Here is a 23,666-nt window from a genome sequence, read left to right on the forward strand (position 1 = left end):
ATGATCATTGATAGACTGGCCGAGCAGCTCCGCTTGTACAAACAATCTTTCCTTAAGAGACCTAAATTAGGTCTGATATTAACAATAAAGCTCTAAATTCATTCATTTCAAACCATTTCAATAATAGCTGTATTATGCTTTGTTAAATCGGTTGGGTAACCTGTTTTGTTTTAGTTCAGTTTTTAATAATATCATTTAATACTTCAGCATTGGTGATCCAGAAAATGAACTGTGTAAATGTTTATCAAATACAGATGTTTGTCATATCTTTTAGGTCTTAACAGGACAAAAGATGGCGACACATACAAAGGTCCTCTTGGAGTGTTTGGAGGATTTAAAATCTGAGGAGTTCAAAACATTCAAGTGGCACCTGTGTCAGCAAGAGATCCTGGAACCCTTTAAAGCAATCTCAAAGAGTCGACTGGAGAATGCAGACATAACAGACACAGCGGATCAAATGGTGAACAACTACTGTGCAAACACTGTAGAAGTGACCAAAATCATTTTCGGGATGATGCAAAAGAATGATCTTGTGGAACGTTTGTCATCATTACCCAACTCTGAAACTACAGGTAAGTCATGGAATGCTTAAAAATGTGATGATACAATGATATTTAGAAGTGATCACTCAGTGTCTAGTAGACTTGCTTTAGATTCCTCAAGGTGTTTCTCCTCTAATCCTAAAGTCTCCAGTGATGTTCCACCTCCATCTCCACCCCCGCCCTCCAGAAGGGTTCAGCCTACGTCTCAGACCCATAGAGTGGTCTCGCCTCCACTCCTGTCCTCCAGAGGGGATCGGCCTTCGTTTCTGGCCTCCAGGAAGGTTCGGACTTCACTTACACCCACCTGTAGGGTTTTGCATCAACCACTGTCCTCCAGAAAGGTTCGGTCTTTGTCTCCAGGCTCCACAGGGATTCAGTCTTCATCTCCGGCCGCCTGCAGAAAGGTTTGCCTTCATATTTAACCAATTTTTTTTTTTAAATAGATTTGGAGGCTTTTGAAAAAAGGTTCAGAGCTTAAGCCCCAAAAACCACCCCTAGCTCCACCCCTGGTGCTTATGCAATGTTGACTGATCTGCAGCATGTTCCTTAAAAAAATATTGCTGTTTATGCTTGACACATTGTCCCCAATGCATGGGTGAGTGTGCCAAAAATGATCATTGAATCGAGTGGCCGAGTAGTTCCACTTGTACAAACAATCCTTCCTTAAGAGACCTAAATTAGGTCTGATATTAACAATAAATCTCTAAATTCATTCATTTCAAACCATTTCAATAATAGCTGTATTATGCTTTTTTAAATCGGTTGGGTAACCTGTTTTGTTTTTGTTCAGTTTTTAATAATATCATTTAATACTTCAGCATTGGTGATCCAGAAAATGAACTGTGTAAATGTTTATCAAATACAGATGTTTGTCATATCTTTTAGGTCTTAACAGGACAAAAGATGGCGACACTTACAAAGGTCCTCTTGGAGTGTTTGGAGGATTTAAAATCTGAGGAGTTCAAAACATTCAAGTGGCACCTGTGTCAGCAAGAGGTCCTGGAACCCTTTAAAGCAATCTCAAAGAGTCGACTGGAGAATGCAGACATAACAGACACAGCGGATCAAATGGTGAACAACTACTGTGCAAACACTGTAGAAGTGACCAAAATCATTTTCGGGATGATGCAAAAGAATGATCTTGTGGAACGTTTGTCATCATTACCCAACTCTGAAACTACAGGTAAGTCATGGAATGCTTAAAAATGTGATGATACAATGATATTTAGAAGTGATCACTCAGTGTCTAGTAGACTTGCTTTAGATTCCTCAAGGTGTTTCTCCTCTAATCCTAAAGTCTCCAGTGATGTTCCACCTCCATCTCCACCCCCGCCCTCCAGAAGGGTTCAGCCTACGTCTCAGACCCATAGAGTGGTCTCGCCTCCACTCCTGTCTTCCAGAGGGGAGAGGCCTTCGTTTCTGGCCTCCAGGAAGGTTCGGACTTCACTTACACCCACCCCTAGGGTTTTGCTTCAACCACCGCCCTCCAGAAAGGTTCGGTCTTTGTCTCCAGGTTCCATAGGGATTCAGTCTTCGTCTCCAGGCTCCATAGGGGTTCAGTCTTCGTCTCCAGGCTCCATAGGGGTTCAGTCTTCGTCTCCTGCCTGCAGAAAGGTTTGCCTTCATCTTTAACCATTTTTTTTTAATATAGATTTAGAGGCTTTTGAAAAAACGTTCAGAGCTTAAGCTCCAAAAGCCACCCCTAGCTCCACCCTTGGTGCTTATGCAATGTTGACTGATCTGCAACATGCTCCTAAAAAATATTTCTGTTTCTGACACAGTGTCTCCAGCACTGGGGGCACGCACCAAAAATAATGTCATTGCATCGAGCACAAAGGCTCTGCAAATTGTCACAGGGCTTGATTGTACACCTCAGAATTTTTGTAACTTGGTTTGTGTGCTGCACTTCACATTTTAAGATGTATGCCTTCTGGGGTACACTGGCTAAGCAAGTTTGCCTGTACATAAGTAATAATATGTCAGTGTTGGTAATCCAGAAAACGAACTGTGTAATTGCTTCAAATACAGATTCTTATTATGTCTTTTAGATCGTAGGAGAGCAAAAGACGCTTCAAGAAATCCTCTTGGAGTGTTTGGAGGATTTAAAATCTGAAGAGTTCAAAAGATTCAAGTGGTACCTGTGTCAGCGGAACGTCCTGGAACCCTTTAAAGCAATTCCAAAGGGTCGACTGGAGAATGCAGATGTAACAGACACAGTGGATCAAATAGTAAACAACTACTGTATAAACACTATTGAAGTGACCAGAAAGATTTTCAGGAAGATCAGTCAGAATGAACTGGTGAAACGTCTGCCATATGCCAACTTCAAAACAGCAGGTAAGTCATGGAAAGATTAAAATGTGATGATACAAAGATTTTTAGAAGTGCTCACTCAATGGTTGTTGGACTTGCTTTAGACTCTTCAAGGTGTTTCTGCTCTCATCCTAAAGACTTCTTTAGGTTTGACCAACTGGTGGGAATTCAAAGGCAAAGGCAAAACACCTGCTGTGTTGTTTACACCTTAAAGCTGTGTGCAGACACAATGCAAAGCATTTTTTTTACTCACACAAGTTTTAACACTGGATCATTTGTGTTATCTTGGTCCAATAGCCACAATACCAACTGTACCTTAGCTGTAACCTGGCTGGCAATGGGCACACCAGCTGTGTCTTTGTGGGTGTGCCTCTGTGTGTTTGTGTTAAGTTTAGCCCCTGACTGAACTCAGAACTCAGCAGGAAACTCTGGTTCTTTCTATTATTTCCTTCACATTCCTCTTTTTTGTCTCTCCTCTTTGTATAGTCATGACATATCTTCAAAAATCCCAGCATGAAAAATTAATCTTGCATTCTGTCCGAACACAGCATTATAAAACCTTATATGTGGTTCATTATTCCATCTGCCTGTCAGTCCTTAGAGCCCCATGAGTCTAGGTGTGGTTGGTTCTTAAGTGTGCTCCAACTGAAGCACTTGTTGGACTTGTTTCCTCTGGAAGGCAAAGTCCAACAGGTTTTGTTGGATTGTAAAACCAACAATCATACTCACTTTACACCACAATCAGTAAACTGTGTGAAGGTGTGAAAGTAAGTGGAGTATACTGTATATTAAATCTAACTTTCCTGCAATATTTGTCTTAGCTCATGTCCTGCATTACCAGCTTTGGCATGTTGCAAACCAGCTGTTGCATTCATTCTTCTGAGAGAACCTGAACTTGGGTTAAGTATCATTCAGGCTTAAGAAATCATCCTCAAAGTGAGGGGAAACCAGTGGAAACAAAAGCAGAACCAATAACAATTGATTCATTACGTTCCTGTTGTGGAAATGGCATGTATTACCTTTGGACACCAACCAGACTAGCTGTTTCCACTTGTCTCCCTTCTTTGTGTTGCATACAGTCGTAGACTAAGGGCGAGATATGATAACTGTTTAAATATGGCACACATTCTCAGCTCCACAAAACTGAACAATCACTGTGTAAAGTGGGTGTGAATGTTGGATTGTCAGTTTCAGAAAAATCCAACAAAAGTTCAGATGTTGGAAAGGTATGCGGTTTCAAAGCTATTCGATCATCCAACAAGCAGTTCTGGTGAATTATGCTGGTGCCTAAATTTAATAATCTTCCCATAAAACAGTGAGACTCCAAATGAGGACATGAAACTCCAGAAGTATAATAGATACCATGCTTATAAGAAAATAATTGTATGATTCATATTTTCTATCACATCCTCTCATTTATGTTCATTGTCATTTATTCATTCAGAGATTCTTGTTGAGTACCAGATCAAATTCAAGTCTAATCTGATGATGAGGTTCGAGTGTCTGTTTGAGGGGATTGCTAAAGCAGGAGAATCAGCCATTCTGAATGAGATCTACACAGATGTCTACATCACAGCAGGAGGGACTGCAGGGGTCAATGACGAACATGAAGTCAGACAGATTGAAACAGCATCCAGAAAATCAGATGGAACAGAAAGAACAATCAGACAAGAAGACATCTTTAAAGCCTCATGTGTAAAAGATAAAAAAATCAGAACAGTGATGACGAGGGGAGTGGCTGGCATTGGGAAAACAGTCTTGACACAAAAGTTCACTCTGGACTGGGCTGAAAACAAAGAAAACCAGGACATACAGTTCACATTCCCATTCACCTTCAGAGAGCTGAATGTGGTGAAAGACAAAAAGTTCAGCTTGGTGGGACTTGTTCATCACTTCTTTACTGAAATCAAAGAAGCAGGAATCTACAGGCTTGAAGAGTTCCAGGTTGTGTTCATCCTTGATGGTCTGGATGAGTGTCGACTGCCTCTGGACTTCTGCAACAATGAGATCCTGACTGATATTACAGAGACCACTTCATTGGACGTGCTGCTGACAAACCTTATCAAGGGGAAACTGCTTCCCTCTGCTCGTCTCTGGATAACCACCCGACCTGCAGCAGCCAATCTCATCCCTCCTGATTGTGTCAGCGTGGTGACAGAGGTCAGAGGATTCACTGACCCACAAAAGGAGGAGTACTTCAGGAAGAGAATCAAAGATGAGGAGCAGGCCAAAACAATCATTTCGCACATCAAGACATCTCGAAGCCTCCACATTATGTGCCACATCCCAGTCTTCTGCTTGATCACTGCTAAAGTTCTGGAGGAAATGTTGAAAAGCAAAAAAAGAGAAGCACTGCCCAGAACCCTGACTCAGATGTACATCCACTTCCTGGTGGTTCAGTCCAAGCTGAAGAATGTCAAGTATGATGGAGGAGATGAGACCGATCAGCCCTGGAGTCCAGAGAGCAAGGAGATGATTGAGTCTCTGGGAAAACTGGCTTTTGAGCAGCTGCAGAAAGGCAACCTGATCTTCTACGAATCAGACCTGAAAGAGTGTGGCATCGATATCAAAGTGGCCTCATTGTACTCAGGAGTGTTCACACAGGTCTTTAAAGAGGAGAGTGGGCTGTACCAGGACAAGGTCTTCTGCTTCGTCCATCTGAGCCTTCAGGAGTTTTTGGCTGCTCTTCATGTCCATCTGACATTCATCAAGTCTGGAGTCAATCTGCTGAAAACTTCCTGGTGGCCTGACATGTTGCTCAAAGACAAATCAACAAGTCTTTACCAGAGTGCTGTGGACACGGCCTTAAAAAGTAAAAATGGACACCTGGACTTGTTCCTCCGCTTCCTCCTGGGTCTTTCACTGCAGACCAATCAGACTCTCCTACGAGGCCTGATAACACAGACAGGAAGTAGCTCAAAGACCAATCAGGAAACAATCAAGTACATCAAGGAGAGGATCGGTGAAAATCTGTCTGCAGAGAAAAGCATCAATCTGTTCCACTGTCTGAGTGAACTGAATGATCGTTCTCTTGTGAATGAGATTCAATGGTTCCTGAAATCAGGAAGTCTCTCCCCAGACAAACTGTCTCCTGCTCAGTGGTCAGCTCTTGCCTTCATTTTACTGTCATCAGAAAAAGATCTGGATGTGTTTGACCTGAAGAAATACTCTGCTTCAGAAGACGCTCTTCTGAGACTGCTGCCAGTGGTCAAAGCTTCAAAAAAAGCACAGTAGGTCGATTAAACTGTTTGATATATGAATAATTTCAAATATGTTTAATTTGATTGATAAAAAATGTTTTGTTCCTCATTTATTCTTCTTCAGGCTGAGTGTCTGTAACCTCTCGGAGAGAAGCTGTGAAGTTCTGTCCTCAGTTCTCAGCTCCCAGTCCTCCAGTCTGAAAGAGCTGGACCTGAGTAACAACAACCTGCAGGATTCAGGAGTGAAGCATCTGTTTGTTGGACTGGAGAGTCCACACTGCACACTGGAAACTCTCAAGTAAGGATACAGATGTTTGTTAAACATTTCATGTTGCTTTAGGTTAGTGAAGATTCCCACAAACAGAACTTTCTAAAACACTTACTTAATGTATCTTTTTAATTCCAGTCTGTCAGGTTGTCAGATCACAGAAGAAGGCTGTGCTTCTCTGGCCTCAGCTCTGAGTTCCAACCCCTCCTATCTGAGAGAGCTGGATCTCAGCTACAATCATCCAGGAGACTCAGCAGAGAAGCTACTGTCTGCTGGACTGGAGGACCCAGACTGGAAATTGGAGACTCTTAGGTATGTACACACAACAAGAGCTTGCAGGCAAAGAAAACACTTCTTCATGTTGAACAGCAGCTAGAACAAAGGTTGGATCTCACTGTGTTTCTTCTTCCAGGATGGAAAATGGTGGAGAGCACATGTTAAAACCTGGACTAAAGAAGTGTAAGTGTGTGGATTTAATTTGATTCTTTAAACAGCACATGGTATGCTTTTTCATTCATTCATTAATTCAAAGACCATTGAGGGCATCCCCTCATGTACAATGATGTCAAATGTAAATCTTGGGTTTTAGAGTTGGGGCAGAGCCATGTCTGTCATCATAATCCATAATCTAAAACAGACAAGAAGAAGCCTCAATTATAAGCTTCCTACTGAGCATAGGAAAATTAGCTCTATTTCTTTACAATGGCATGGAAAATCTCTGATGTCCCATTTATTTAGCAGTCGTTAAAGATAACATGAAAAGGAATAGATGTAGAAGATTTGTTTTTGTTTATATTAACTGCTTTCCCATTGGTCATCTAAAAGACAGCTAATGGGACAGTTTACAAGCCCAAAAACTGGGCCTACTGTAATGAATTCTTCTTCTCTTCATCAGATGCCTGTGAACTCACGCTGGATACAAACACAGCACACAGAAAACTCAAACTGTCTGACAACAGGAAGGCGACACGTGTGAAAGAGTATCAGTCATATCCTGAGCATCCAGACAGATTTGAATTCTGTCCTCAGCTACTGTGTGCAGATGGTCTGACTGGTCGCTGTTACTGGGAGGTCGAGTGGAGTGGAGAAGTTTATGTATCAGTGGCTTACAGAGGAATTGGAAGGAAAGGAGACAGTAAAGACTGTAAGTTTGGATGTAATGATCAGTCCTGGAGTCTGAAGTGCTCCAGAGGTCATGGTTACTTTGTCCGGCACAATGACAGGGAGACATCTTCCTCCTCCTCCCCCTCCTCCTCCTCCTCCTCCTCCTCCTCCTCCTCTGTCTCCAACAGAGTAGCAGTGTATGTGGACTATCCTGGTGGTACTCTGTCTTTTTACAGAGTCTCTTTTGATACACTGATTCACCTCCACACCTTCAACACCACATTCACTCAACCTCTGTATCCTGGATTTGCAGTCTCTCCTGATTCTTCAGTGACTCTATGTCCTCTGTTTGAGAGAGAGTCCACTCCTGTGTAGAAAAACACTTACAATGCTGATTGACAACAACTCCTGAAACATTAGAAAATGGAAGTGACAGCAGCTTCCTTTTGTTAAATGATGATGATTACTGAGGTTTCATTCTGGTTTCATTTAAATCCACTGACAGTGGATTACTGTCCAAATATTGTTTCTATCAGCAATGATCTCCTCTGGACTGAATTAATATGTAAAGAACTGTGTTGATTCTGATAGTCACTTAAATAGTGTTATTAGAACAGCATCTAATAGCTGTACATGGCTGTTAGTTACTCCATTTATTTGTGTTAGATCATTAACATCAGCATATGTTTTCCTATTTGATACAGTATGTCTGACATATATGTATATAATAACATGTATTGGTTGTTTTCCTTTTGATTTTCATGCCTCTGCTGATGATGTAAATATTTGTTGTTAACACAGATAGGCAGGGCAGGTGTACTTGTTCAAAGTACATCACTTGTTTCTTACATGGTCATAGCTTCTTATCTTCGCTGTAATCGTTGCGTAATGTTTCACTTTGCCACTTGTATATTTCCCAAACTGGAACATTTACGACTTCTGCAAACATGATCTATACAGATGTTGCACATATTTTTCTCAGATTGTGACGATGCAGTCCTTTTTTGTTTGACAATGTTGTTTTTGATCATTCATTTACGTTTAAAAAGAAAAGAAAAAGAGCTTGTGAGGCACTATATTTCTTCAGGTAAGAGGACTGAGTACACTTGTACTGAAACACCTGTTTGTTGTATGTTGGTTAGTTTGTACTAATTTCATGAAACATTTCATCGTGAATTCGCACCATGAGCAAAATATAACCTATAAAAGTAGGAAGTGGCTATTAGTATGGATGTGTAAATAGTCCATTTGCTGTTGGTGTGTTATTATGCAGGTGTATTGGTACTGATTGTGCAATTTCATTAGATCAAATTCCTGTGCAAATGGCAATAAAGTCGTCTTGAAGTCTTCAAGGGTTGTCAAGAAGTCTTTTTTTCAGTTCACTATAAAGATTAAAGATGTCTGTCAAAATAGACATACATTTAAAATTATGAACTAATTAGACATACATAGCCAGATTGAGACTCCTTTAAAACTATGCACAATATACTTTATATAGCATATCACTGTGTGTGTGTGTGTGTGTGTGTGTGTGTGTGTGCGCGGGCATTCGCATATATACTAACAAGCACACCTAAAGTATATTTACATAATTGATCTTATTACCATTTTGATAGACAGCCAATAATCAAGATATGTACAACACATGGATTATTTTCTAAATTTAGGCCAGAAAACCTGCTAATTATTAGTTTTCTTCCTTTAGTGGTTGGGAAAGTAGAGCATGTAGAATAAGTTTGTCCAAGAAGAACCAAACTACATGTTTAAAACATGCTGAGAGAAATGTACAAAGAATGACAAAAAGCATATAAATTGTAGATGAATTACACAGGGTTAGGGTGCATGCTGAAGCTTAACAGTAACCTCACATAGTACCCTTAAATTAGTAAATATTCAATTCTCATATCCTTGACCACAAGTCGATACCAGAAAATGTTCTCATGCATAATATGATAAAAGATTTACACACTAAGCTTGTTTCTCTTCCCATTGCATTCAGCTTTTCTACACTTTCTTTTAGGGCACATTCATATCAGAATTTACTGTATGAACTCTTCTGGCTTCCAGGAGTGTAGCACCATCTAAGGCTGATAGTGCTTTCCTGATACACCTGGATAGAAGCAACAAGCAGCTTTAGTTACTTTCCAGATGAAGATTTGACATCATGGATAATATAAGAAGTTTTTAAAATACATTCAAAGATTAAACCAGTGTTTTGGGCTTTTGATGTCTAACAAAAAGCAGTGTGTAGTTGGGGTCACATTTCAGATATCTAACAGCTCCACCAAATTGTGATTTTTCCCTCTAAACTTATCTGTATTATGTTTTAATACATGTTCAAATATTTCATTAAAAAAAAGATTAGATTAGAGAAAAATTTCCAAAATCTGAAAAATATATTTGTACATCAGAACTTTTCCTTTTTCTTCTTTCCTCTCCCATAAATCATCTCACAACCCCTCACATTTATCTGCTGAGACTTTCAAGGGGCCCCACCCCTAGGTTGGGAACCATTGGACTAAACTAGCTAACTGTATATAAAGTAGTGTAAACTAGCTCCACCTCCAGCAGCTACAACAGTAACATGCTGCTCTAACCCTGATGCTTCACTATTAATAATCTAATGATGTTATAGATAATAATACATCAGTCAGAGGGACCAAACCACTATTTTTACTAAGATACTTTAACTACATCAAGCTGACAATACTTATACACTTCTACTATTTTGGTGCTATTATTTATTATTTTTACTTAAGTAGGTTTTTTCATGCAGGAGTTTTATTTATAATGGAGTGTTTTAAATTGCTGCATTAGTATCTTTACACTAATGTGAATACTTCTTTCACCACTGGAATTATATGATACTTTTAATTCAGGATATACATTGGTTGTATTAAAGTTGTGTGTTAAGTGCTGTTTTTTTTAATAAAATTAATTGCATGAACATATAAATTAGCAAAATACCTTCTTTTTTTTTTTTTTTTTTTAAATCAAAGTTGTCCAGTATCACCCAGTAACAGCTCCTTCAGGTCCGGAACTAAAGTCGGGGGGAGGTTTTTAAGAGCTGCACCTGGTTGTATGTGTGCTGCTAATTGCGCATGCGCGTATGCATCAAAACACCGAAAAAAGAAAAGGATGGCTGCCTGAAGATATCCAAGAAAAACAATGTCCTATCGAGTAAGTAATGTTTGTTTATTGTATGAAAATGTTTTTTATTGATGGTAAGGCTTTACTGTCACTGTGTGTTCAAATGTATTAGCCTCAGCTTGTTAGTTTTACAAGTGTAAGGTTACGATAACAATAGCTGGCATGCTAACAGCTGCTAACAGGTAGACGCTGTTTGGATATAGAGGTGCTAGATTTCGGTATTTTCACACTAATTAGAAGGCAAGGCCGTTTGGAAATTGTTTTCTGATGCTAATATAGCTTGTTTCTGCGTTGTTAGGCGTGCAGTAGCTTCAGTGTAATCCCAGTGTGAGAGCTCAGTGAGGTGAGAGACCCCGAAGATGGACAGCGTTACGGTGGGGGCCTCAGGCGGGACAGCTGACTGTCCCCTGGTCTCTGAAGACATGGAGGGGATCTGTGTAATGCCAGACATAAGTGCCATCAAGACTGAGCAGTCGGTGGGTGCCAGTCCAGATGACCCCGGCACCCAAAATGTGGCCATGGGGATCAAGTTCATCCTGCCGAACCGCTTTGACATGAATGTGTGCTCCAGATTCGTCAAGTCGCTCAACGAGGAGGACAGCAAGAACATCCAGGACCAGGTCAACTCTGATCTGGAGGTGGCTTCTGTTTTATTCAAAGGTAACTTCAACTTTCAAGATAATTCAAGTTGCTCAGGTGTCTTGTTTTAATGTTTAAGGCTGTGACTAATGTAAACTTACTTATAAAACTGCATCTAATGTTTATCTTCATTAGTGATTATTATATTATTTTCTAAATTAGTCAATTGGTGCTTTTTAAAAAGCCTTATCTTTTCCCCCCTAAAGCCCAATATCCAACCCCAGATGTCTTGTTTTCTCTATCAACCATCTACAACTTAAATATATTCAGCTTACTACCATAAAAGACTAAAGAAACTCACATTCATGAGACTAAATATTGTCTTAGATTCTGGATATCATAATATGGTGATATTATTGTTATATTAGTGTTATGTCTTTTCCTGGTTTTTAAAGGCTTTGTTACAGATAAGCAATGTCATTTTATGAAGTTACCAGACTGCTCTAGCTATTCTATTATTTCACTTTCCCCATTTGGTCATTTTATCCTCATTATTTATGATTATTTTAGAAACTCTCATTGTGTAAATATTTAGTTAAAACACAAGATTATCGAGGTATTTGTGATAGGTGTTGTGATATTTGATTTTGTCCATATAACCGAACCCTACTGAAATAAGGTGATTTTTGTATGATTTCTGTTTTAAAAATGACTGAAAATGAATAATGGATTATCAAAATAGTCCACGATTCATTTTCTGTCCATCGACTTATCATTGAAGCTTTTTCCTTAAAATGTTTTCTTTTCTCTTTCAGCTGAGTGCAACATCCAGACCTCACCTTCACCGGGTATACAAGTGCGTCATGTTTACACACCGTCCACCACCAAACATTTCTCCCCCATCAAGCAGTCCACCACCCTGACCAACAAACACAGGGGCAATGAAGTTTCTTCCACACCTCTTCTGGTGCATTGTAAGTTGTTTTAACTTAATTTTAAAATATGTTATCATGAATCAGTAAAGTTAAGATGCTAATTAATAACGTACTTGTTTAATTCTTTTCAGCTTTGTCCATTCATCAGTTGGCAGCCCAAGGAGAAATGGTGTTTCTGGCTAGCAGGATTGAACAAGGTTCACAGTCCGTCCACTAATACTTACAACCATTGGTGTTATTGAATCATTTAACCTGCATGCACAGTCAAGAATAGGTTATTTACTTGGTATTAATATGAGTTGCATACCATAGTAGTTATACAGACTAATTTTGCATAATATTTTGCGTACATAGTGAATAAATATGAAGAAAAGTAGTATCTTCTTTGCATTTAAAATATTTTATTTGTTTTCCTGATGAAAATATTTATAATTGCCATGTTGTTTCCATCTTTTTTATGCATCATATTAACAGAGACTGTGATCAATCTACAAGATGAGGAAGGCTTTACCCCCTTGATGTGGGCAGCTGCACATGGACAAATTGCTGTTGTGGAGTTTCTGCTTCAAAATGTAAGAAAAAACCTCTTTTAGACCGTGCTCTTTATTTATGTACTGGTTGCCATGTTAAGTCATTTTGCATCCTTCTTCACCTCAGGGTGCTGACCCCAACCTCCTGGCCAAAGGAAGGGAAAGTGCATTGTCTTTGGCCTGCAGCAAGGGATACACTGATATTGTGAAGATGCTCATCGACTGTGGTGTTGACGTGAATGAATATGACTGGGTAAGAATTAGTGCTGCACGATTAATGTCATCGCAATCGCAATATGTCAGCCTGTGCAATTATATAACTGCAAAAGAGTCATTTAAATTTAATTCAATTTAAATGTGCGTGTGAAAACGTCTGGTCATCTACGCACCATGAGCCGAGATACTTCATAGGCCACACTCAGTCTCTGTCAGTCTCTGCCAGTGAATGGTCACATAACTTGCTGGTGTCTAAACAAAACAAAACACAAACCGACTCCATAACATACGGCTTGGCAAAAGACATGATGCCCATGTCCTCGGTTAGCAAAGAGATTTCAGAAAATGATGCGGACCTGAGGATCATACTGGCGATAACTCCGCCTTGGGCTTGAAAGAGACATCGGCTGCATGTGTGAGGAGCGTCAGGTCGTTATCACAACAGATAACTGCACTAACACTGTAAAAGTGGTGGAGCTTAATCAAAGGACATAAACTTCAACTTGCTATTGGTAAGTTAGATTCTCAAAATCATCAATAATTATACAGTCATGATACAATTTTGTTTATCATATCGCAATCGTATTATTTTCCACGATAATCACAATATGAGTTTTTCACCAAATCGTGCAGCTCTAGTAAGAATACAAAGCTTTGATTATTTGTTTATTCAGCAAACGCAAATTTAAATAAATATCAATAGTATGACAGTAGGGGAGATCTTGGATCCCTTGTTTAGTATTAATCTCTGTATGAAATGTGACCTTATGTGATGTTGCCTCTCTGTGTTTTCAGAATGGTGGAGCTCCTCTGCTCTACGCTGTCCATGGGAACCACGTACGCTGTGTTGAAATCTTGTTAGGTGAGGACAAATCTTTTTCTGAGAAGTATCACCTGGCTGTGTTTAAAATATGGATATTCATTTATATTGTTTAGGAATTATAATAAGACTTGCTTTTATGTCTTCCAGAGAGTGGTGCTGATCCTACCATCGAGTCAGATTCTGGATTCAATGCAATGGACATGGCGGTGGCAATGGGCCATCGAAATGGTACGTGTAAAACAAAGCTATATTTAAAGCTGCTATTACTCAGCAGCTCTCCTCAGCTTTATAAAGCATTGCAGTGAGTTTCTGCTAATAGATTAACTGTTCATAGCACAACTCCACTGTTTTGGTTCACTCCCACCGCTCTTTGGATTCAGAGAGCAAGCTCTACTCACTGTACACTACCTGCTCAGCACCAAACAGCAACAATTAGACAGACACAATTAGCAAGTAGCTGGTGACCATAGTGGAGTATTTAGCAGCTAAAGAGTCAGATATTTTTCTCAGGAAGTGGTAGAAAGATAAAAAAGAGTGAATAGTGGACTTACATTCATAAAGTGGACAGAAACATGACTCCAAATGAATAACAATGTTGCTTTGTAACTGCTGGATGTGTAAAGTTTACCACATGAATGATAATATATCTGTGTTGTGTTCACAGTTCTTTCTGCTGCCCCCAAGTGTTCATAAAATAAGCTGTTAATGGTTAAAGGTTAAAAACATGTAGTGTTTTTTTTTTTTCAAGCAAAACCCCAATAAGCAAGGTTACAGCTTATCAGTTGTGAGGATTTTCTGTATTGTATGTGTTTTTTTATTCATTGTATATTATTGTTGATTTTGGACTATTAGTCAGACACATCCTGCAAGATGAAGACGTAATCTTGGGCTTTAGGGAATTGTGACTGACATTTTTCACCATTTTTGGACAATTTAACAAACCAAACAATGACTTGAGAAAACAATCGGCAGATAAGTCGATAATGAAAACATTGACTATAAATGACCACAGTAAAGTAAAGTACTCTGTTTCTTTGTTTAGTTCAACAGGTGATGGAGGCACATTTACTGAAGCTGCTGATGGGAATCAGAGAATGAACTGTTAAGCTTGAGGAAAACATACTGGAGGGACAATGCTGCACTCTGGACAATCATGTAGCATGCCCAGGCTATCAGCCTGCAGGAATGTTTTAGTCCACAAAGTGATATTTCAACATCATTTTGTGGGCATGGTGCATATGAAGGTTTGTGCTGACTTTTTTATTTGAACCCTCTTTAAAACTGTTTTACTCAGCAAATTTTCCAATTGAATGTGGAGTACCAAATTTAATAAGGATTCACTTACAACATTTTAAAGAACAAGTATGTAAAGGTGAGTACAAAAAAAAGACACAGTTACTCACGACAACCCAGCATGCACTGCACTGCACGCCACCTGAATGCTCCCAAATGTGCAGTTCAGGATTCATTTCTGCTTTAATTAAACATGGAAGTTTTGTTTTGAGCTCTCAGTGTCATATGATATGTTACATGCCATCATGAGCTAATCTATCCTTTTCCCGTTATGGCAAATTTTTAACTAACTTATTAACTATAAAACAGATTTTAAGAGTAACAGGTTTTTAATGTAATAAGTTGAATGGCCTCACGTAAGCACTGTCTGGTTTTCACTGTAAACACAGTTCAGAAATGACAGCAGGTGGACTGTGAATGCTTTGTTACAGACTGTGATGCACATGAACCAGACTGTGCGCTTTATGACGCTGCCAAGTTGTGTGTTGATCCTGAAGATCTTTGTGTTTGTTGTACTGAGTTTATTTATTTAAATAATTTAGACATTGTGTTGTTATGTGATAAAAACTGTCATATTAATGAGTCTGTTTTTTGTTTCTTTGGATTGTGATACTAATGTCAACTGATGTGTTGTGACTTCGAAAAGACCTCAAAACCTCATTTAAATGTTCCACAAGTTATAAATGGTGTATTTGTCATTAACCTCAGTATCGCTCGTCATCACACTTCACAGAAATGTTTCTAAATGCAAGTTAGGGGTCGAACCACTGTTTACACTCACTGAAATGAAATTATTATTTTTTTTTAAATCTTTTGGGGAAAATAAACTCATAACTGTTACAGAGCTGCAACAATACATTGATTTATCAGTTAACAGAAAATGATCAATTAAATAAATAACCAAATGTTTGCTTTTTAAGAAAACTTCTTAACGTTTGCTAGTTGCAACTCAAATTCTCATTTATCATACATTTTAGTGAACTGAATATCCTCCATATCTGATTTGTCCGAAACTTATAAAACAGTAAGGCTGGAAGAAGTCTTAATTACTGGATGTAAAGCTACGGGATCTTTGAGATTAATTCAATCATTTCATCCTTAAGCAGCAGTACTTCAATTCCAGCTAGTTTTATTTGAAAATGTCCTTTTTCTTGAGTTGTTTATACAGATCAAAGCAACAGCAAATCACATTGTTGGCTCTGCCCTCTTTGTAATGGAAAGTGATATCATGAAATATATTTGGCTGGGTAAAGGACATTTTAAAATGAACACCGCTGGAATTAAATAAAAATGGCCTGCAATAAACTGTTCTTGTAAAAATAAGCAGAATGAAATAACATTTTAAAATTAGCAGTGGAAAAACTCATGTCTGTCTCTTTATAGCTAACCTGTAACTACACCATTATACTAAGTAAGTCAAATAATGAAGTAAACAGTCGGACCAGAGATCAACCTGCACACCTGAGCATGCTGATCAACCTACAGCAGAGCAGCAAAAATCCAGAGATCCTTCCTGTTTATTGACAGTAGCAAAGGTTTATTCCAGATATGGTTTTGAGCGAGGCCACAAAGAATTAAGGTTCAGTAACGTGGAGGAAACATCAGGAGCCTTTTAACACCACATTTTACACACAACGTCTCACTGTAACTGGACATACAGACCACAGAGCACGACAAGCATTTTAAAAAGTCTGGTGGCAAAGAAGAGGTGGAATGAGTTCTAAAATACCTTACTCAAAAATACTGCTACCCCCAATTTTTTTAATACCTCCGAGTAACTATTCTAGACAAAATACTCAAAATTAATTCACTTAAGTAGGCAAGTACTTTGTCTCGGGTCTTGCGTGTATTACAGAATTGCTCACAGCCAGACGTTGACAAATTTTCCACGTTCTCAGGTACTTTAACAATTAACTTTCCACCTCTCGAAAATAGACAGAAAAACATCTTGTGCCCCCACATGGTCCTGTCAAGTTTCGTCACTCCAGAGAGTCCACTTTTCTTCTAGTTAGCCTCATCCTTGGATGCTTCATCGAAATTCTCCACCAGATCTGAAACAACACACATACAAAAAAAAGGGATAAATTGAGTGATTCGAGGAGAAAGGCATCTGCACAAATGACTCTCAGAGGTGCCAGAGCACAATTCAGGAAAAGTGTGTTTATCTGAAACGTGATACTAGGCGTAACGCAATCCCAATCCTTTGCTCATCTCTCTCTTTCTCTGCTCCCATGTAGCCTGCAATGTGCTCCACACATGAGGCCCCTCGTCAACTACTGAACACAGCTGTAAAAATTATGGCGCGGAGCATCAAAAAGTTGCCTTCAATTACTCCCATGAAATGTGAGAAATCTGCCTTTCCAACTTGGGTCGAGGGTTAAAATGGAAACAATTGGAAAGGTCTGAGTAAACATGTTCCTTCAGTGGGAGAACAAAAAGGAAACTTAACTCCAATAACAACATGATGGCAATGGTTGTTAACCCCGTGCCATCAGGCTTTGACTGCTCCTATTGCTGAATACATGTGTAATCGTTTGTTACATTAGTGAGGAGTCGGGGCTAAGGGGAGGGGAGGGGGGAGAAGTCCTGGGAAAAGCTGAAGCTTGTTGTAATAGCAACCTCATGTGTTTGGGCCATTTTCTTTGCAAAGAAAAGCAAACTGAATCTCAAGATCTTATAAACAGCGAACATGAGATTCAAACACAAAAACCCCGCGTTGCACCATCATCTAAAGTCGTTGTTGAATCCCCTTTGTATGACCCTCTTTCACGAGCCAGAAGAAAAGCAAGCCTGCCACGGGTATTTAACGAGAGAAGGAGAGAAAAAAAGAAACTGTCCCGATTAATGGATGGATGAGTGTGAAGGAGTTTTTCCAGATAAGACTGCGAGACGACCAAATAAGTCCAGATTATACTTGTGAGATGCTGAAGCAATGTTTTGTTCTGAAAGGTGAAACGGACTACTGTGAATGGACATATAGCTGAACATAAAACGTGGGCGACAATATCACAACTAATTGTTACGTTTATATATCGGTCAGTCAATCTGATCTGCCAAAACTGACCTATCACAAACGTATCAGTATCGGTGAATATGTTGTCTGATATATTTTTAAATTTTAAAGTTATATGGGCAGCATAATATGTATATTTGACCCTTAATTAGTTTAATATATACATATGTTTTGTTTGTTCTGTATGTTTTTTTTAAATTCAGAACTAATTATATATATTTCTTATTATTAAATTCACAAATAAGTTTACTGTCTTAGTACACTGACATCATTTAATACAATAAAGTTTATTGTTAAACTGTAAAATATCATTATATTTGAAGAATTTTTTTTTTTTTTAATATCGGTATGGGCCCAGGTAGTGATTCAAATTGTTAAATACACCTGTGCACAAGATTCTTCTCCATCATCACAGTGGAGCTCTAATAACTTATCATATTCAGTAGTTAACACTTTTCCGCATTCCTTTGCTAAAACACGAATGTCAAAAATATGTAATATAAACACATTTTAATAACAATTGTATGATTTGTGTCATCCTATTAGTCACATCTTTTACAGTGACATGACAGATGCAAGGGCTCAGCTTCACACTCAACACTACTCAACGCTATAATCCCACTTTATTTCTGTTAAGCTTCATTTTTTGGGGCTGCGTCGTGTCTAAAGAAGCCGTACCAGCTTGTTCCCATCTGCACCCGCCACTGGTTACATTTCATCATGCAGTCTTCCCCTTGACACGTAGGGTTAATTACATGGCTTTGAACTGCAGGTGAACAATCTGCATGAAGGACTGACTTCATAAAGCATATAAATATGACTAAAATTAGCCTTAATGTTGGGTTTCTGTTCTGTTTTAATTAACTGGCCGGCCCTAATTGTACCCAATACACAGTGAAGACATCTGAGTACTCACCTGGAACGTCATCGTCCTCTTCTTCTACTGTTGCAATTGGCGCTTTTCCATCTACAGCTGTAAGAACAGAAAAAGGATCTGTGAGAAGCTTGAAGAGCAATTTTAAATGATCGAGTTACCAAAAAAATGCTCCAAGGCACAGTCTGAGCCTACTGTGATATTCATACTATTATTATATTATAGCCTCAGGAGACATGAGTTTAGCTATCAGAAGTTGCTCCTGCACACTGACCCTGTTTGGGCAGAGCTTCAGCGAGTCTCCTGAGGCTCGTCAGGCTGTCTGCTCCCAGCTGGTTGAGGATGCCCGGCAACATCTCGGTCAGCTGCTTGGTCTCGGCGTGGCCAGTGATGGTGAAGGTGTTGGCGGCGAGGGAGGCCTGCACTTTGGGATTGTTGAAGTGAATGACTGTTCCCTGATTTGTAAACATGTTGACCTGCAAAAGACCAGAATTGAACACCATTAACAACAAGATTACACGCAGTATCGACAAAGATTCACCTTAAAATCACAGAAGTGTTATGCTTACCTCTTCAATACCGGAGATATTGTTGACGCCAAGTTTCTTTAAGGAGAACTGGAGCTTCTTGTCATCTGCGGTCGCTGTTCTGTGCACAACCTTCTTCTTTCTGCGAGCGCTACCCTGCGGGATAAATCATACAAACATGTTTCAGTATAAACCTCCGGTCCTTGATGAAGTTTGATCTATTTATACATTATCATCTGTATTAAACATGACTTATAGGCTGGATGTGAGATTTCTGGCCCCAAAACTGATGACTGTTTATAAGCTGTTTAATTTAGCTCGCTCTCTGGCCTACAGCACACTCCTGCTGTCTAAAAATTACTGCTGCTGTGTCACAAAAATATAGATGAAACTGCAGGTTGTCATAGAAACCAGCCATAGCAGATTTATTCAGGGCTTAAAGTGTATCTAACTGCGTCAATGTCTTACTTGCATCACCTGTTTTTTTTAGTAGACAGTTTCTAATAGTTCTGCACACCATCTATAATCTCAAGTACATGTGAGGTCATTTCTTTTCTTCCTTATTTTTAAAATGAATTTCCTATAAAAGTAGTATCCAGTAACTAGTTTCACTTCCTTTGCCAGGCTGGATGACATGAACTGATTTGTAACACTTTAACAGCCTAGTCCTAAACTCTAATCACACCCTATTATATTAAGACATTAAATTAAAAAAATTGAGTGCTTTTGACAGAGTGATTTATTTTGTTTACCTTTCCGCCGATGCGGACTTGGGCCTGTAGTTTAGCTAGTTTTTCTTGATTCATAATTGCTTCTTTCATCTGGGGGAAAAAAAGAGAGAGGACATAACATTAGTATCACCGTTACAGCTGGTCTTCATACAGCCTCCAGGTTAACATGAAGTATTTTGCAGTTAAGTTATGTGATACTGCAAAAACTGTTAATTCCACCAGTACACGACAAAGTACATAGTCCTTTTATGCTGATTTGACTTGATGGCAAACTCACTGTAATAAAACTCTTCAAATATTGCAGTGACTGTCAGAAATTGAAGTTTTGCACTTCCTTAGCTGGGCTTTTTTTTGGGCTAACTTACAAGCCGTTGCCTCATTTGAGTCTAATGCTGTTGCAATTGGATGCTCTGATCTCACTGAGCATTACAAACAAAATCTACGCCGTTAGGAAATCCAACAAAGACGACAAAGAACAAGCACTCATAATTCATCTGATCATGTGACATGCTGCCAAAATTGTGTTACTCCGAGGAGAGATTAGTCTTGGCTTGTGTGTTTTTTTATTCATCATTGCGCTGCTTGTAATTAAGCTATTAAAAAGGTAATTGGTATTGTAATTAAAAGGTAGAGTCAGTAATTCTGGATAGAGACAGCTGATATTTGTGCTAAATACCCAAACAAATACACCACTCCTTTACAGCCCTTCCCCTAAAATGAATGATGCTCATTGTCATGGCAACGCCCAAAAGAGAAATGGCAAAGAGTGTTGCGTCAATTTTCGAGTCACTTCTGTTCCTCTCAGACTTTATTATTAGGTGCGGAAACTCTCTCTATCTGTCTGTCAGCTGAAGCTCCTGCAGAGCCGAGAGGACAGCAGCCGGTAAGACTGCCCTCACCAGGCTGAAAAATTTAGCAGCAGAAATTTACTGAACCAAAAATAGCTTTGGTGTCGGCTCCGCGTGAAGAAATCCGACAGCATTTGTATTGATTTGATACGGTTAATAAATCAAATAACACTTTCACAGCAGGATATTTGTGTGATTTAAACAGCTGTCTGCTCATATTTCACATCACTGAACATGATAGAAATAGACTTGGAGAGTAAAAAAGCGTGGGCGTTCTCCACGAGCGAATCTAAGATTCAGTGTGAATTGATACTGTAATAAAATAGAAGTTTATCTGTGAATCGGCTATGACCCCCCCCCCCCCCACCCCCTCAGCTGCCTAGATTACCTCTACCTGTCCTGTGTATGAGCATGTGCCCCCTTGCTGATAGGCTGGAATAGCATTATGTAGCTTTAATGGACTGTGAGAAGACACTGGTTAAATAGTAATATAAATAATAAATAAAGTAGTGCATTGAATCATCTTTCTCCAGAATCACTGACTCTACCTTTAATCATTGCCAACAGGAAGTGGCATGATGTGCTCCACTAACATCACCACATGTATTGTTTGGTTTATGAAAAAGTGAAAAGGTGCCCCTGACAGTTTATCTGTGACCATGGTGACTTCTTCAAATGTTTAAATGTCTATTTACTATATTATATATATTGTCTACAATATAACAAAGAGGAATATTGTGTCATTTGAGATGCTAGACACTGAAAATGTGAAGCATTATTTCACAATTTTCACTCAAAATACTGACATGATTAATTGATTATCAAAATAGTTTATCATTACTTTTCTTCAGCTCTAGTCACATGATTATTAAGTTATGTTGCTTTCTTTATTTGCAGTTTTTTCATGCACATGATCTCATTTCCACAACCCCTTATGAAATCCAAGTAGGTCTTACACCATGTATTCTGGCTTAACCAGCAGAAATCTAGCCATGTTGAGCATGATCATATTTCTACATGTACACATACCATATTACAATATCACTCAATGAGCCATGTTACTACTATGACATACATATAACAAGGCTTTTTAACATCCGAACATCCAGCCGAATGAGAAAATGATCAAGGCAACAAGCATTAGATAGTAGATTAATGTAGAAAGTGAAAATGTAGTTATCTACACACCTTGCATGATCATGACCAGCCTTAGATTTTTTTTAGCATTGCTTCAAGACTAACCAGTTGTATCATATTGCCAATTCTCAAACATTTACATACTCCAGCATGAAAAACTCCACTTAAGTACATAAGTAAGTATGAGCAGCAAAATGTAAGTAATGTATTTAAGTAACAGTAGTAGTTTGGTTCCTCTGACTGATATATTATAATATATGACATCATTAGATGATTAATAGTGAAGCATCAGGGTTAGAGCAGCATGTTACTGTTGTAGCTGCTGGAGGTGGAGCTAGTTTACATTACTTTATATACAATATAAATATATAATAATATAAACTATTTCAGTCCAGTGGTTCCCAACCACCAGTTAAAATCTGAGGGGTCTTGAGATGATTAATGGGAGAAATTCTGGGTGAAATATTGGATCATTTATTGAAATAAAACCATGTGAGAAGTTCAAAGGGAAAGTCATTATTAGGTGGAGCTGTTAACAACTCAGATATCTGAAATGACTACACACTGCTTTAAGATGTCAAAAAGCCAAAAAGCTTAAACCACTGACTTGAACTTGAACAATGTGTTGCATTTTAAAAGCTTGTTATATTACATCTGAAAAGTAACTACATCTGTCAGATTAAAATAGTGGATTAGAAAGTACAATATTCCCCTCTGAGATGTAGGAGAGGAAGTGTGAAGTAGCATTAAAAAAATAAGGAAATACTCAAGTAAAGTACAGTAGTCATTGTACTTTCCACCACTGGTATGCAGTTTAGCTAATATCTCAAAATCGTGGTGTGTACCCGCGAAGAAGGAAACATCACATCCTCATGATAAAAGCTATAAACAAATGAGGGACATCCTACTTCAACACACCCAAAACAGAGGAGGGCTGCATTAGTGATAGTAAGTAGATAAGACTGTGTTCAAAGAGATAAGCAGACTTTTTTACACATGCCAATAAGGTGCTAAGTTAAAGTTAGCAGCTAACCCCAATGGTTTTCCTCCAAACTGGTGTCCATATTGAGCACAACAAAGCTAAGACACACCAAGTTTAAGCTAAACACCAAAGGTGTGTGTTTAAAGTTAAGCTTAAACAAAATAACAATACATAAAAAGCACTGCAGGAAAATATCACGTAGGCTTAAGCTAACATTTGCTGACTAATGCAGCAAAAAAAAAAACCCCACACACACACAGTGAGCCGAAACGAGGTGTGGTTATTTAGCTTTAAGTGCAACAACTTGTACAAGGCTAACTTGAGCTAGCATGGTGAGCTAACTTGTGTAAGGCAAGTGGAGTGGGCGGCCTGTCACACACACACACATTAGCTCCTCACACATATACATGACCATCAGTAACTATAGCTTCAGATTTCAGCCATCTATTGAGAAAAGGCTTTCGTTTACCTCTTGCAGTCAGATCAGAGGGTGGGGGGGAGAAACAGTGCAGGGAAGAAAGGTATTTAAAGCTCCTCACTGACCTGTAGACTAACAGCAGACACATGCGGGGAGCAAGATGGAAGCGAGAGAGAGGAGGGA

The 23,666-nt window shown here is 38.9% G+C and overlaps 3 protein-coding genes across 4 annotated transcripts; 2 read left to right on the forward strand and 1 right to left on the reverse strand.

The window, feature by feature from the left end:
* Positions 1–292: 292 nt before the first annotated feature.
* Positions 293–7,802, forward strand: LOC128379862 (NACHT, LRR and PYD domains-containing protein 3-like). Its single transcript, XM_053339502.1, has 10 exons — positions 293–572; positions 687–823; positions 1,428–1,725; positions 1,840–2,156; positions 2,591–2,879; positions 4,300–6,085; positions 6,180–6,353; positions 6,462–6,635; positions 6,736–6,782; positions 7,219–7,802. The coding sequence occupies exons 1-10, from the start codon at positions 293–295 to the stop codon at positions 7,800–7,802; spliced, it is 4,086 nt and encodes a 1,361-aa protein (XP_053195477.1).
* A 2,715-nt stretch (positions 7,803–10,517) lies between these two features.
* ankra2 (ankyrin repeat, family A (RFXANK-like), 2) lies at positions 10,518–15,540 on the forward strand. Its single transcript, XM_053340024.1, has 9 exons — positions 10,518–10,607; positions 10,876–11,237; positions 11,972–12,130; positions 12,223–12,288; positions 12,566–12,663; positions 12,749–12,874; positions 13,633–13,699; positions 13,808–13,888; positions 14,703–15,540. The coding sequence occupies exons 2-9, from the start codon at positions 10,937–10,939 to the stop codon at positions 14,756–14,758; spliced, it is 954 nt and encodes a 317-aa protein (XP_053195999.1). The 5' UTR covers positions 10,518–10,607; positions 10,876–10,936; the 3' UTR covers positions 14,759–15,540.
* Positions 15,541–16,452: 912 nt separating this feature from the next.
* btf3 (basic transcription factor 3) lies at positions 16,453–23,666 on the reverse strand. 2 transcript variants are annotated; one of them, XM_053340093.1, is made up of 6 exons: positions 23,609–23,666; positions 20,120–20,188; positions 19,410–19,523; positions 19,115–19,316; positions 18,883–18,939; positions 16,453–17,004 (listed from the first exon to the last, which is right to left on the reverse strand). In XM_053340093.1, exons 2-6 carry the CDS (start codon positions 20,186–20,188, stop codon positions 16,958–16,960), a joined length of 489 nt encoding a protein of 162 aa, XP_053196068.1. In that variant the 5' UTR covers positions 23,609–23,666; the 3' UTR covers positions 16,453–16,957. The 2 variants fall into 2 exon arrangements, with proteins under 2 accessions (XP_053196068.1, XP_053196067.1); XM_053340092.1 differs by having other exon boundaries at positions 23,535–23,660.

The sequence above is a fragment of the Scomber japonicus genome, chromosome 19 (genome assembly GCF_027409825.1).
Source record: "Scomber japonicus isolate fScoJap1 chromosome 19, fScoJap1.pri, whole genome shotgun sequence".
Classification (NCBI taxonomy): Eukaryota; Metazoa; Chordata; class Actinopteri; order Scombriformes; family Scombridae; genus Scomber; species Scomber japonicus.